The sequence below is a fragment of the Rattus norvegicus genome, chromosome 18 (genome assembly GCF_036323735.1).
Source record: "Rattus norvegicus strain BN/NHsdMcwi chromosome 18, GRCr8, whole genome shotgun sequence".
In the NCBI taxonomy this organism is placed as follows: domain Eukaryota; kingdom Metazoa; phylum Chordata; class Mammalia; order Rodentia; family Muridae; genus Rattus; species Rattus norvegicus.
The window spans coordinates 14,257,576-14,273,058 of NC_086036.1; the positions used below are offsets into that span (position 1 = coordinate 14,257,576).

Consider the following 15,483-nt stretch of genomic DNA (forward strand, 5'->3'; position numbering starts at 1 on the left):
GATAGCATAATGGGCCACATGTACATTTGTCGTATTTGAGAAAGAATAGTAATACCACACCACCCAGTGTGGCACTAAGGCACATAAATTAGTTACCATATACAATGCTCCTATTCTATCTGTGTTTTTCAATTTTCACTTTGAATGTGTATTTGAAGCAAAAAGATGGCTGCCATGAGGCTTCCTCTCCATTCTTGTGTATTGATGCTCTAATGTGTTGCATTTGGTGTAGAGCGTCCTCCACAGCATGTAGCACTGCTTATAGCAAACCGCTCTATTGAGCCTGCTGCTATGACAACTATCCAGGGACAAATGTCAGGTCAGCTCCCTGTGTCTGTGCCTCACTATAATTGCTTTGTCAGAACCCTAATAGCTGCCCACTTTTTCTTGCAGAGCCCTGAAAGGCAACAGCGGCCAAGACCTAAACGTTGAGATATTCTTTGTCTGCTCTGTGCTATGTACCCTTGGTTCCTATCGTACTGCGTCTGTGATTTTTTTTTCCCCATTTGGTGATAAAGTGATGTTTATTAGGTTGCCACAGGCACTTTAAACTGTAGTATCAGTATGGGCAACTAAGTGTCCACATGTCACCATTCCTAGGCTGAGGCACTAGGTGCTTTGTGGAGAGTCTCTTCCTTCCTAAGACTGGTTATTTGTCATGCCCTATCAAACTGGAATATTGTTCTTATTATTAAATGCCTGTCTTTGTTCCAGTATGAAACTGAGTGTCTTTGTGGTTCAGAGTGTAAAAAGCAAAGCTGTTTTAGTCCCACAGAAGGATAAAAAAAATTATAAATTCAGACATTATTCAAGGAGACACCTGGAAGCCATTACAGTGCTAGCTGGACACATGTCGAGTGCCAAAATATGCTGTGCTCAGTAATTCCTATACTGTGAGGTGGAAAAGGGACTTCGTCATGGGTACCAATGCCTCATGTAGAGAGGGTGCATCTTTCGGCAGATCCACCTTGAAGTGAATATATAATAAATTCCAAGTATGAGGCAAGGGTTGAGAACAGCTGAGAAGAAAGTGAATCTTCTGATGGAATAGTTAGTTATGCCCATATGCAAACACCTTCAGGCCATGAAATGTCACTCAGGAAGACAGAAATCAGGGATATCCAGGAGGACATGCTTTTCTGCCTCTGCAACTTTGCATTGGGAACAGCAATAGCAATAACATACATGCTACTCTGTGTCCGATAAGCCTAAATAGGAGAATATGCGTGCACACAAACAAACTAAATAGGAGAATATGTGTGCATGCAAAATTATGCACATAAACAACATCCATATATAAACAGGATGCTGTATGGCGCTCTGTCTCTCCATTTCTGGTTTATTTACTGTTCATTGAAAATGATACTGGAAAATGAAGATGTTAGAATTTAAATCTGGATCTGGGTACAGGAGGTCTTTTTGGCAGATGTGGTCGCTAGATTCTAAATAATTTGTAAGTGCTAACTCAATGTGATTATGTATAGAAAGGGACTGACAGTTTAAAATTTGACTCAATGTGGAATCTAAGAAAATTCACAGATAACTGGACATTGTCGAGGATAACTCGAGAGCCTCATTGGACTTCTCAAACTGGCTTCATAGGCAGTAATTAATGATATAAAGATGCAATTGAATTAAACTAATGTGGTCTTCAGGGTTCTTCACTCATACCAATATTCAAATTCCTGCACACTGAGAACTGGAATTCATGAAGCATTCTCATCTCCATTATTCAGAACATTACCCCGAAATCAAAAGGGAGATGGATCTTCTGCACTGGATTTGCCTTGTGTTATCCTTTAAAAGGGAAATTATGTTTCTGGTAACATAAGGAATGAATCTCTTAAAAGGGAAAGAAAAGAGAAAGGTAGGAGGAAGGAAGGAAGGGAGGGAGGAAGGAAGGAAGGAAGGAAGGAAGGGGATTGAAGGGAAATCTACGTAGAAAGCTAACCTTTTCAGAAATGTTATTTTTATGAAAGTAAGTTGGTTTTCATCTATGTGTGTATAGATGCATTTAACTCTAAGTTATTGTTATTATAGTTCTTAATGACTGAAAGCAGGACCTCTAGTATGCTAAATGTAAAGTTTTGTAGCTGTAATGTCTTTTTTTTTCTTATTGTATATATGTGCCCGTGGTACGTGCAATGAATATGCGTGTGGTTGAGTATGAGAATGCATGAGCCATGACGCCTACGTGGAAGTCAGAGGAGTATTTCTGGAACGGATGCTGTCCTTCCACTGTGCTGAGGCAGGAGGCTGGCTACCGTGCTTCAGGCCAGCCATCCCATTCACTACAGGTGGAGTCTCCCGTCTCTGCCATGCATCTCTCCTTAGGTGTTGTGGGCGACATATGTGTGCTCTTGTATCCATCACTGCGATGTGGGAACCAAACTCAGATTATTAAGATTTGTATTGCAAATGCTAATTTTTAAAACCAGTTAACCCCCTAAGCCCTGAAATACGCCATTACATATTTTAAATGACTTATAAAAAAGAAGATCCTTATTTTCTGAGAACATGTTAGCGGTCTCTGAGCTGCAGTGGGCTTGCATGAGGGCCTACATAGGCAGGCTCACGGGACACCTCGCTGCTCCTACCTCAATGCCTATTTGCTTGTGAAGGACTTCGACCTGGCTGCCTTACTCTTTTGTCTACTCAGGTCCCTCAACCGAAGAATTTCCTCTTTTCTGCCATACCCAGTAGCAAAATAAATACCCAAAAGGAAAAACATCATTACAGCGCATGTTTTATAGCAATCTACTTGAACATATCCTTTCTTAAACATACAAAGTTTTGCTCACATTGACATATTTTATTATTTGAGTTTAAGATTTAGCTGTAGCCCTGTTTCATGCTTGACTTTCTGGTCTCTACCTACGCAGAAATCAGAACCATAACATATATATCAAATGCCAAGTAGTTTGTCATAAAAAAAGTTAGGAAACACAAAAGATAGAGACAAAAAAAATGACCATCCCTGTCATGTGCATGTGTCTGGACGCTGCCAGAATATTCTACTACATTTTTTAATATTAAAAAGCCCAGAAATTTTACAATAAAAACAAAAATTTACAGAGGTGGTACCTGATCTTAAGAAGAAATCTGACTTGCTTCATGACTGGCATTAATTAATAAAGTTGCAGATAATAAAGATAATGATAACAGAAAGCCTTGTTTCACAGAATCCTAGCGCAGTGAATGTTGGGTTTGTATGTCACATCCTGGAATGTATAGAAAGGGACGTGAGGGTGCCATGAAGAAATGAAGGAGCCTCTGGATTGTCCAAGTCAAATCACTTTTTCCTTAAAATTGTCATTGATAAGAGAAAGGACACTGAGAGGTCCATAAAGATGAGCTTCCTGGAGTTGGAAACTTCAGAAAATCACAGTATGTTAGTCGGACAAAGCTGCTGTGCAAAGACCCCCAGCCTTGCCACCCCTTTACAGAAAGAAGAAACCCACAGGGAAGAACATAAGCGGAAACACGCTGGTTTGAGAACATGCTTCAACGGGTCACTTGTTCTGTTACGTCATCTGCAGTACCTGCCTGTAGCAGGTGCTCTAACAGTACCCAGCAGGGTAACCAAATCTATCTTCAAGGCTCAAGATACAGATGCTTTCGTCATCAGTCGACAGCACATAGAAATACTGACAACAGATGAGAGCAGAGGAAAATCATTTTTAACTTAGGATGCTCTTCAGCCCTTTCAAGGCCCCAGGAATGCTCCCTCAACTCAGGTGAAGCATGACTGCGTGTCAACTGCGTACCCTGAGGCTGCTAGTGCCAATGTGTGTTCTTCATGTGCGGTGCCAAGAATCACAAAACCTTTTTTTTTTTGACAAATATGATCCAATTTTCTAAGCTTTTATATCCCCTAACTTAATTACAGGTGCGTGACTTTGGAACAGTTTTTCCAATATATGTAATATTGTTCCATCTCAGAAACTAATGGCTTGCAAAGTGTATAAATTAAGGGAAAAGGATAGAACAACAAATGAACAAATCACATGATAAAAATGAATTTATTTGACACAAACCAAATATATCAGTTTCATCATTTACTTGTTAAGCCTAAAAATAGGTGCTTTGACGTAACATTAACAAAGTGCCTTGTTCACGGAGAACTCAGTCAACCATGTATTTTCCAGCGTTTATACAAAAAAGCATTATCAACAAGCTATGCTGAATTTCTGTGTCTGAATTCAATCCACCTATTCATTCTATAGAATGACATCTATCACCTTGTAATTGATAGCATCATAAATTAAAGACAAGCCTAAAATTAAAAGTAAATTTAAAAAAAAATGAGAGTATTGGTCACAAGGTCAAAAAAACCAAGCAGTAAGGTAGACAAATGATAGAGAAATAAATGATCAGAAAGTGGGGCTTCTAACCAGCTCTCCAAAGAATTCAGCAAGGTCCCACAAGTAAGTCAACTGCCTGAACTTTCCATTGTCCACTAGAGAAGAAATTTCATTTGTGTATGCCCCACTACCACTTACAGACAGACTGATATGGCTATATTTCCATTATACACACATACACGGTGGTGTATCATTATGTAAGAAAAATGAAACAAGGACACACTACAAGCAGAAATAAACTTATTTTCTTATAAACTTATTTCTTAGAAAGAAACTTATTTTAGAATGATAAAAGATATCTAGTTGATTTAACTGGTAAAAACTGTAACACCTGCTCTTTGATATAAAATATCTTTAAGGTGGAATAGTAATTTTGCATGTAATTGTTGTGTGGGCATGAATTACTGGAAATATTCCAAATTAGCTGAGCTAGGTTATAGTAATAAACAAATGATGTATCAATATTATTTATGTTTATTGTAGAAATACCATCTTCATGATTATTTTGTACCAATGAACTTCATGGTTACTTTACGCATATATGCTACATTTTGATTAATATGTATAGAAAATCTAGACAAGATACATGGTATGAAGCAACTCCTCACTGTGCAAAGAACTCATCTTTCCTAGTTTTATGGATGAACATCTCCTTACATGTAAGTTCTGAAACTTACAGAAAGAGGAAGTCATGCTTCTGTATTACTCCTCTCTGGCAGGCACTAAATATACATATTAATTCCCAGTGCACAGCAGAATCCTGACAACCTAGTTCAATGGTTGGCACCTAACTCCATGACCTATCCTTTCTTATCAAAAGTACCAAGCTGGAATGGGAGAAATGGCTCTGTTGATAAAGTGTTTGTATGCAAGCATCTAGACCTGACCTTAATCCCTAGCGTCAGTGTAAACAGCCAGATGTGGTGGCTGGCACACACCTGTACTCCCAGTGCTGGAGAGGCAGAGACAGGCTACCCAGCCAGTCTCGCCAATTGGTGGGACTCAAAAACTATGATGGACAGCCATTGAGTAAGATACCCTCTGCCAACCCTGTACCTCCACACACATCTGAAGAGAGATGCATGTGTATTATCACACACGTAACACGCATGAACACACACACATCCCAGGCGTTCCCTTGGAGACTCTGTTTTTGAGCATCTCTTATTTGGAAATGCTCCGAATGTCAAGAATATTTCTAGCAGACTTCCTGCCTGTCAACATCTCCCTCTTTTCTCAAGGTCTCGCTGAATGAATCTTTCCTCTTGAAGCTCTTCCAAGTTCTCAGAAAGGCTTCACAGTATCCTACCTTGGTGGCTCGCAGCCATCCCTCTACTCCCTTCTGGGTACCATCTGTGCTTTGCTGATCTTTGACAGAATGAGAGGTTATTGATGAGAAATGATGCCTCGTCCACTTTCAAAGTGGGAATGAAAATAACTGCTTAATGATTTTGCCAGAATTAAAAATCTACAACTGTTGGTTTCAGGAATCTCTTTCGCGTCCAGCAGTGATGTAACCCACAGGCAGCAGGGACCTGTGCATCTGCTGGGACTGTATGGCCATTGGCATAGCGACAGATGCGCAGGTGAAGGTGGGAGCAGTGACATCACAGTCTAAAACAGACCTTTTCTGCCCCTCCCCTTTTTTCTCTCTTCTCCCTCTCTTCCCCCCTCTTTTCTCCATCATCCTCAATAAACCTCCTCCACAGGGGACTGTATTGGCCTGGTATGGACTGTCCATATGAGAGCCTCAATTCTATAACAACAACAATGACAACAACAATAACAATAAAACACTGGTGGTGTTTAGACTCCCAGGAAATGGTTCTCTCCTTTCTACACTGGCTAAATCTATTGGTCAAATGCATATTTGGCAAATATATCATTCTAAGATGGATTTATAAGTAATTTCCCATCAACAATTTCTTATTGAGACTAAAATTTTAATGTTTTTGAAAAAGAATAGTTCAAATAAACAGAAAAACAGAAAGTTCAAAAATTGTCAGTTAAAAGATAGCATTTTGGAACACTAATTGGACTTCTTTCATATTTGAGTCTAGCCCCATTATCAAGTGAATGCTGACAGAACAAGGGTAATGCAGCTAGTTTCCTCACAAAACACCAGCAATGCTGCAGTGAAATATTTTTCTCTGAAGGATTGTTTAAAAGTCGCCGACACTGTGAGACCATTTCGATGTCGCTCAACCACCATGAAATGTCCATAACGAACCCAATTTTAAAAACACAAATGGAAAATACATACTGCTGTCTGTGTGTGATTTTTATATTCTATAAAATACCTTAATTGGATACATTAGCTTTATTTTACTCTATTTAAGAGGATCTAGTGCTAGGGTATTGTGTAGCAATTTCTTCCAAAAGTGAGATATTCCAGTCTGCAGAGAGCTTCATTAAGATATTAGCTCCAAGAAGTCCCTGAAACTGACCAGATTCTTTAGGCCCCCTACTCCCCCAAGATATATAAACTTTAAAGATTGCTAAGTCTCCCCTGGAAGGCAGAATTGTCTAGAAGAAACAAAGACAGCCTGGCAGAAGCTCAGGCCATTTGAGCCCCATGGAAAGGATCCTAGCTAATCTCTTCAGCTGCCTGCAGGCTGTGCAATGTTCTCCAGGTTCTCAGCTGGAAATAACATTCCCATGTGAGGGAGCTTCTTGACTGAGGTCTGACAGATACGGCCATTGATACCCAATGACCTCATCCTTAGCAACATAGCAACCACAGCCAAAGAAGGAGAAGAAACAATAAAGCTAAAGAACTTCATCATGTTTATCTTATACCATATGAATGTCTTCCTTGCAAGCCCTAGAAAATTAAAAAAAAATTCATGTTATAATATGCACAAAGCTGGCTGATAACTAGGGGTGTTTGGGACTCAAGTTCAGTGTCTTCAAAATGAAACTAGCTGAGGAGGGACTCACGAGAACTGATGATTTATGACTCAGTCCTACATTCACGTTCTAGGCCATTCTCTCTACAGCAATGGAAACAGTATCCCTAAACTGTAGAAACAGTGCAGCCCAGGAGCTATAAAAAGTTCAGCTAGAGACCTATGTATATGGCCAAAGAGCACATTTTGAATGCCTGGTGGTAAAAATGAAAACAGATATAAATAATCAAAGTTTTAGTGTCTGCATTCATAGAAGTATTAGATTATCTTAGGGCTCTCACTGCTGTGTAAAACAAGAGTCTGTTACATTGTTTAACTTGAAATGCTACCATGTTTGTTTTGAGAAAATGTGTGTCACTGACCCATTAAGTTTGCACATGCGCAGAACCAGAAGACAGTTGGGTTTCTGCATTCTCATGACTGTGACACATACAGGTACAAGTACCTGCCGATTCATCAGTCCTGCTAGTGTTCCGGGATTCACAGGTCTACACATTAAAATACTACCTTATTACTCTTACTGTGCTACTTTATTACCTTCCTTTAAGGGATTATGCAAACAAGCATTAGAGGATAATATTCCTTCATTGTGACCATAGTTAATTTATACTGAATTTAATTTTTATCCCAGGTTTTAAAAGAAGAAAGTACGAGGGTATAGACCTTCTGTTTATTGAGACTCATAAAAGCCTTGAGGGATTCTTTCACTGAAGAATGCTGATATTCAGAAATTATCCTAGAAATAATGGGCAAGATGTCCTCATGAAAACTGTACTAACAGGTAAACAATAACAAAATCAGAATGTGTGTGTGTGTGTGTGTGTGTGTGTGTGTGTGTGTGAGAGAGAGAGAGAGAGAGAGAGAGAGAGAGAGAGAGAGAACTCTCATTCTAAGTTTTCCCTGTCAGGCAAAGAAAAATGAAGACAGACATTGCCTCTTTTAAAGTACTCAAACAGAGGAAAATTTTCTCTTAGATTGCAAACAAATTTCAGACTTCCATGTGCAAGAACCGAACCCTGGATGTATCGTGATGAGCATAGTGATTCACTTAAATTCTGTAATTCTGTGAACTCTGATGCTTGATGAAGCTCTCAGCTTCTGTCCTTGCCCCTGGCTGGCTTCGGGCCTGTGTGGCATAGTAATAAGCTTCCTCCAGATTTGTATGAAATGGACATTTGAAAAAAAAGGATTTAGCACATCCATAACACCTTTCATGTTCATAGCTCAAACAGCTCCATAAAATCCAATTAACTCATCAAGCTTCATAAAACTAAGAGGGACATAATCATAGCTCACCATGTGGCCAGCCAGTGGCAGTGAAGAGGAAGGGTGGGCTTAACAAAAAGAAACAAACAAACCTAGAATTCAACCTGGCAGTTTTTGAAAACGTATGCCTTTACTTCATCCAAGGACTGATGAAAAACCTTCAGACCATGGGTACATTCTCAGAAATTTGCATTTGGTTACAGGTATGCCTAGAAAGGGTAGTCTCAATGCCGAGAGTCACATTTGAATTCAACATGACTGTGACATCTTCAAGGCAAGGTGGAAGTCTCTGTGTGGCATCTCAAATGAGATCTATGGAATTTGTGGTGTGAGTAAATAGTCGAGAAAATGTTGAAATGGTAATGATGTATGCTGAACTGCTATTCAGGGATATTCAGGCCTTGGTCTTTCCTTGGGGTGCATAACCAATGAGGAAACACTACAGGATCACAGACTGCCTTTAACTGTACTTTCAGAGAGTTTAAACATGTTAGGTGATGGTTTTCATGCACTTGCAACATGCATTGGTCTCCACACTTCTTTAGAGCTCTATTTTGTAAGATTATAACCGCCAATTTTATAAGATTGTTGCATTTATGAATTGTCTAATTGATTACCTAAAATTTCTAAAATACAATTTATTTATTTAAGTTCCTTTTTGTATGTGTATGTGAAGGGAGGTAACAGAGGGATGACTTGGGATATTGTTTCCGAGTGTTATCTACTTTTATTTTCTGTTGTGGCAGAGTCTCCCACTGGTGTGGATCACGCTAGTAGGGCTAAGCTGTCTGCTCAGAGAGCACCAGGGACCTGCCTACCTTTGCCCCCAGCTTTGTGCTTCCCGGCGCATGCCATTTTACCCAGGGTGGTTGCTATTGTATTTCTTTGCTTTTACATTAGAGCAATTGAATTCAGGTATTAATGCTTGTAAGGCAAGAGCTTACATCAGTAAGTCTGAATCATCTTCTTTGTCCATAAAACATGATTTTAAACATTGTTTTCTTACATATTACATCCACCTTGAGACTTCTGAACCCATTTAGGGGGTGGAAAGGATATTCCAACATGGAGTGCTGTCAGGCAAGCTCCTATTCGAAAGTAGTCAACTTTTCATGATAGAACCACTATGTTTGAACAGACAAAGAAAATAATATGGCAAAGTAATAAATAAAAGCAAAGAAAATAGTATAGCACAGAGGGGGAGAGTCACGGGACCATAGGTACCCACCCATCTCAGTCTGAGGAACAATCTCATTTCTGAATGTTGCTGGTAGTTTTTCTTTAAATTTTTGGTGTTCTTAGAAAGAAATACTAACCTGCTTTAACTGCCTTCAACAATGGCAGATCTTTGGCATTGGGACAGATGCAATAGTGCACAGTAGATGACTATTAAAGTAAGTAGGTTATTCCTACTGCACAGTCTGACGAAGTATGTGGCTCATACACACTTAACTACATGGGAGGGATAAAATAGCATCTTTTTATACATGAAGAGTTATCAAACCTTCACAATAGCTTATAAATTAGACATCCCTTTTTCCTTTTGACAGCTTAGGCCAAGGAGAATGATTTCATCTGAACACATACGAGTATATAACCTGCCACGATGGACACTGTAGAGTAATACTATGGGTAAAAACATGGCAGGAATCTGTCACTTTTTATCAAATAGGTGCACTACTGAATCTGTGCAGATATATTCTAGAGTCAGTGGGTGGTATACGTGACTGTACATTAAGAAGGATGGTCCTTTTGATTCTAGAATGTTAACATTTTAGTTTTTAGAATTAAGACCTTTCTTCAAATTGACCGATTCTGACAGACTCTTGTATCAGGTACCATACTATATCAACATATTGAGGCTTATTTCTAGTTCTTGTGTTGCTGAGGCAATGGCAAAAGACCTAGATAGGAGAGTCCTCTAGGCAGACCTTGGCACTGTTCCCAGAAAAATACTTAGTATGTAGCACGGACCCTCCTTTTAAAGGTACTTGTACAACCCTGAGGCTTAGTGCTGTTATCATTGGTTATTTCTAACGCAGAAACTGAAGCACTGAGACCTGGCCTATCTTGCTGAAAGTTGTCCAATAAGTTATGGTAGAAATGAGAATCAAAATGGGATACGTTTTAAAAATTTACAGGCTAACCATGATACCAGATAGCAATGTATATAGTGTGATATCTCACCTTAAAATAAATTTCATTTTTATAATATTGATAAGTCGTCAAAACAGAAGACATGGACATACTGATGTCACCAAATCAATAAATACGATTGGTTATCCCAAAATTGGCATTTTCAAATAGCTTTAAATACTACATCAGTGCTGCATTTTGCTGTTTGTGGGCTTAATTTTTTTTTGCAATACTTAGCACTATAAGTACAGAATATTTAAAAATAATAACCACAAAAATAATGATATTCTGAACCATATAAAAGGTAAAGGACACTGTCAATAGAACAAAACGGCAACTAACAGGTTGGAAAAAAATCCAATAGAGGGCTCTTATCTAATATATACAGAAGTTAGACTCGAGAAAATCAAATAACCCTGTTAAAAATGGGGTACAGAGCTAAACAAAGAATTCTCAACTGAGGAATACAGAATGACTGAGAAGCACCTGAAGAAATATTCAACATCCTAAGTCATCAGGGAAATGCAAATCAAAACAACCCTGAGAAACCACCTCACACCAGGCAAAATGGCTGAGATAACAAACTCAGGTGACAGCAGATGCTGGTGAGGATGTGGAGAAATAGGAACACTCTTCTATTGTTGGTGGGATTGCAAGCTGTTACAACCACTCTGGAAATCAGTCTGGAGGTTCCTCAGAAAATTGGACATAGTACTACCTGAGGACCCAGCTGTACCTCTCTTGGGCATATACCCAAAAGATGCTCCAATGTATAACAAAGACACGTGCTCCACTATGTTCATAACAGCCATATTTATAATAGCCAGAAGCTGGAAAGAACCCAGATGCCCTTCAACAGAAATGGATACAGAAAATGTGGTACATCTACACAATGCAGTACTACTCAGCTATCAAAAACAATGACTTCACGAAATTCATAGGCAAATGGATGGAACTAGAAAATATCATTCTGAGTGAGTTAACCCAGTCACAAAAGAACACACAAGGTATGTACTTGCTGATAAGTGGATGTTAGCTCCAAAGCTTGGAATACCTACGAAAAAATTCACAGCTCATATGAAGCCCAAGAAGAAGGAAGACCAAAATGTGGATGCTTCATTCCTTCTTAAAAAGGAGAACAAAACACTCATGGGAGAAAATATAGGGACAAAGGGTAGAGCAGGGACTGAGGAAAAGGGCATCCAGAAACTGCCCCACCTGGGGATCCATTCCATATGCAGCCACCAAACCCAGTCACTAATGCTGATGCCAAGAAGTGCTTGCTGACAGGTGCCAGATGTGGCTGTCTTCCGAGAGGCTCTGCAGATAACCATTGGACTGAACAAGGGGACCCCAATGGAGGAGTTACAGAAAAAAAATGAAGGAGCTGAAGGGGTTTGCAACACCATATTAAGAACAATATCAACCAACCAAAACCCCACCAGAGCTCCCGGGAACGAAACCACCAAACAAAGAGTACACATGGAGCAACCCATGATTTCAGCCACATATGTAACAGAGGACAGCATTGTCCAGCATCAATAGGAAGAAAAGCCCTTGTTCATATGAAGACTGGTTTCCCCAATGTAGAGTAATCCCGGGGCATTGAGGTTGGAGTGGGTGAGTGGGAGTGAGAGCATAGAACTAGGGGGAAGGGGTATGGGAAAGGAGGGAAAGGGGATAACATTTGAAATGTAAATACATAAAATACCCAAGAAAAATAAAATTAAATAAAGAAGACAACAATTATCTAAAGAATAGTAATAAAATAAATCAAAAATAAACAAATCACAATGTAACAAAACAACCAAAAAAATTCTAATCGTGAAATAGAAAACTTGATTTGTCTTGCTGCGTAAGAAAACCAACACTGAACTAACAATTTACTCTGCTCTCATAGCATATAGTGTAAAACACATTCCACTACGGGTAATGCAGAAGGGGAAACAGAGAAGTCTACTGTGTAGATAGGAAAGGAAGACTTAAACTAAAAGAGCCACGCAGGGGAGTATCAACAAACGCACACAGGGAAGTATAATGAACAGTGCACCCAAACCGCACAAAACTACACAAGCAAAGCCTTGAGAATGTGGTTCTCAGATAGATAATTAGCTATCAAGAAGAGTAAGCCCAGACATGGATATCTATTAGATTAGGACCCTAATTTTGTCTCTTTAATCGCTCACAGATTATCTTTACTTTGATTACTGTCAGCATAATCTATTTTCATGGGTAGCATAGTAGCCCTTTCAAGCAAACTAGAACTATACAGCAGTGCATGCCAGATAGCATTGAAGAAATGTTCATTTTCATTACAAATGAAAACAACGGAGTCCTGATCATAAATGACAAGATAAACCTGAATCACATGCTATCTAGTTAGCCAGCACCTCTTAATTGGCCATTAAGTTGATACTAACAGGAAGTTTCATTCCTTTTTGCTATCATCCCAGTTTCCCCATAGACATCTTTGCGTGACATGTGTGATCACCAAAGCATATCGTTTTTCAATTCTGTTTATAAGAACAGAAATCTGTGTGTTAGATCCATTCAAGAGTCTGCACTCCTCCACGCGCCTCAGTACCTGGGTTTTATCCAGACGCATCCTCTTGGCAGCGTTTCTACTCTCGCTTTCACAGGCTGAAGCCAAGATACTCTCTGCAACTGCTGAAGTAAGGTGGGAAGGGATAGGTCGAGACTAAAAGAGAAGAGAGAAAGGATATGGAAAGTTATTAACAGTACCATTGACAGACCGCGCGTCAGACGAGCTCAGAGGACCATCGGCATGTGCAGGAGAATCTATTTCAATAGAGGAAATGGAAATTGTAAAGATGAAAAATGAAAGCTAGTTAGAGGTTAGACCTACAGCTGCTACATGGATGCACCATCCATTCCCGTGTCTCTCTTGTCACCACTATGTACTCAGGGCCATTAACTTGGAGCATGAACAGGCAATGGCAAGACTGCTGACTGTGGTTTGCAAATAAAACATGCCTCTTCGTTCTTCTATGAACATGACAATGTACAACAGAACAGAACAAAAACAAAAAGCAGGGCTGTCACAAAATAAACAAACAAACAAAAAACCTGTCAGATAGCACACCACGGCAAATAATCTGCTTTAGAAAAAGAGATTGTGTGTCTGAGTGTGTGTGTGTGGGGGGGGGGGGGTAGGGGTGAGTGTCGCACGGTCTCGCGTCTGAGTGAGCATGTGGGTGGGTGTGCGCATGCGCATGTGCGGCATATGCATGGAGCCCACAAGAACACCTCGGACCTTGGTCCTCACATTCCACCTTGACTGAGAAGGGTCTGTTGTTCTGTTATCACTGTATAGGAGTTTCCATGCCATCTCCTGTCTCTGCATCCCATCTCCTTATCAGAGCAGTATAATCGTGGATCCCGTAGGTCAAACAATCTTAGTGTGAATAGTGCGAAAGTTTACTGCGCTTAGTTTTGTTTTATACATGAGATTATCTGCCTGTTTGGTTAAATCCACATTTTTCTTTCTTTTTTTTTTACTAAATATGAGTTATAGTAATAATTTTGTAGGCACATGTTGAAAATCTATCTTCTATATATGCTACAGAGAAATTAATTAATCTCCCAACTAAGCTAATTAACTGTAAAATGTGGGCAACTCTCCAGATTATTTACTATACTCATCGAGACGTTTTCCATTATGTTTTCACATAATTACACGTAAATCCACCCAACTGAAAGATGGAATATTTAATGATAGCACATTTTTAATTAAGAAAGTGATAGATTTAAAGAAAACTACATTCTAAATAAATCACAGAGAAAATAATGAAATACTGTGAAACTGCACCATATTAATATTCTGGAGGCCTAGCATGTATTTTAGCATGACACTTCGGGGATTTCAAAGCCTCAGCATAAAATGTGTGTGGCTATTTACTTATTTTTAAATTAAAAACATAACCGTGCGTGTTAAGCACACGTGTGTGAGTGGCAGCAAACATGTCTGAGGGATGCGTTCGGGAGTCGGTTCTCTCATCTGCTGTGGATTCGGGGTTTGAACTCATGTCATACAGCTTGTACATGAGTTCTTTATCCACTCAATGATCTTGCTAGACTCGAATGGGTATTATTTATTAGAAGTCTCTGATATGATTCAGACTCTTTTTATTTTGTTAGCAAATTTGGTCATGCATTTATTGTATATGCATTATTTTACTGATTTTTGTCATATAAGAATGTATTTTAGGGAACTGAAACACAAAGTTATGTCTGAAACAATACTCATTAACAGCCAAATTCAGTCTACAGTGTCGGAACATAGAGAAAGGAATTACTGTGGTGTCAAAAGAGCCCGGTCTCTGATGTTGTATGACCTAAAGGGGAAATTCTGGAGTTTTCTCAACTGTTTCCTAGTGGTTCCATTTCCAGATCAGCTTTCATGGGTCAGAGAAAGGGGTGACGACAGTCTTCCTCTTCTACCCCTGTGAACTATCTGGAATGATGGCCAGACTCGGTCTATAAAGCACCACAGTGTTTAGAAAGTTGTTTTTTTTTTTCAAAAGAAAGAGAAAACTGAGTCCCTGGAACAGGTAACACATGTCAGAAGTATTTCTGAAGAAAATTATGCTTGGGCCTTGGCCTCAGAAACAGACTGTCAACTGAGGAAAACCAAGAAGAGAATTTTGTCTCAAAACATATATTTTTTTCATTTCAGTGTCTATTTAAAGGAAGGGCAACAAGCTCTAGAACAGAGTCAAATAAACATTAAGCCATAAAATCACTCTGCCATTTAATAATGGCCACAGCCTGGCAAAATCAGAATCTGA

General features: G+C 39.3%; 1 protein-coding gene across 10 annotated transcripts in view; it reads right to left on the reverse strand.

The window, feature by feature from the left end:
• The window catches only part of Nol4 (nucleolar protein 4), a 362,395-nt gene that overhangs the window by 50,273 nt on the left and 296,639 nt on the right, over positions 1-15,483 (reverse strand). For 9 of the 10 annotated variants that reach the window (XM_039096918.2, NM_001415694.1, XM_017600973.3 and 6 more), the window contains one exon: positions 13,260-13,373. The exons of the other annotated variant lie outside the window; for it this stretch is intronic. In XM_039096918.2, coding sequence (XP_038952846.1) covers positions 13,260-13,373 — 114 coding nt within the window. The remainder of the gene's footprint in view (positions 1-13,259; positions 13,374-15,483) is intronic. 10 annotated transcript variants of the gene reach the window in all.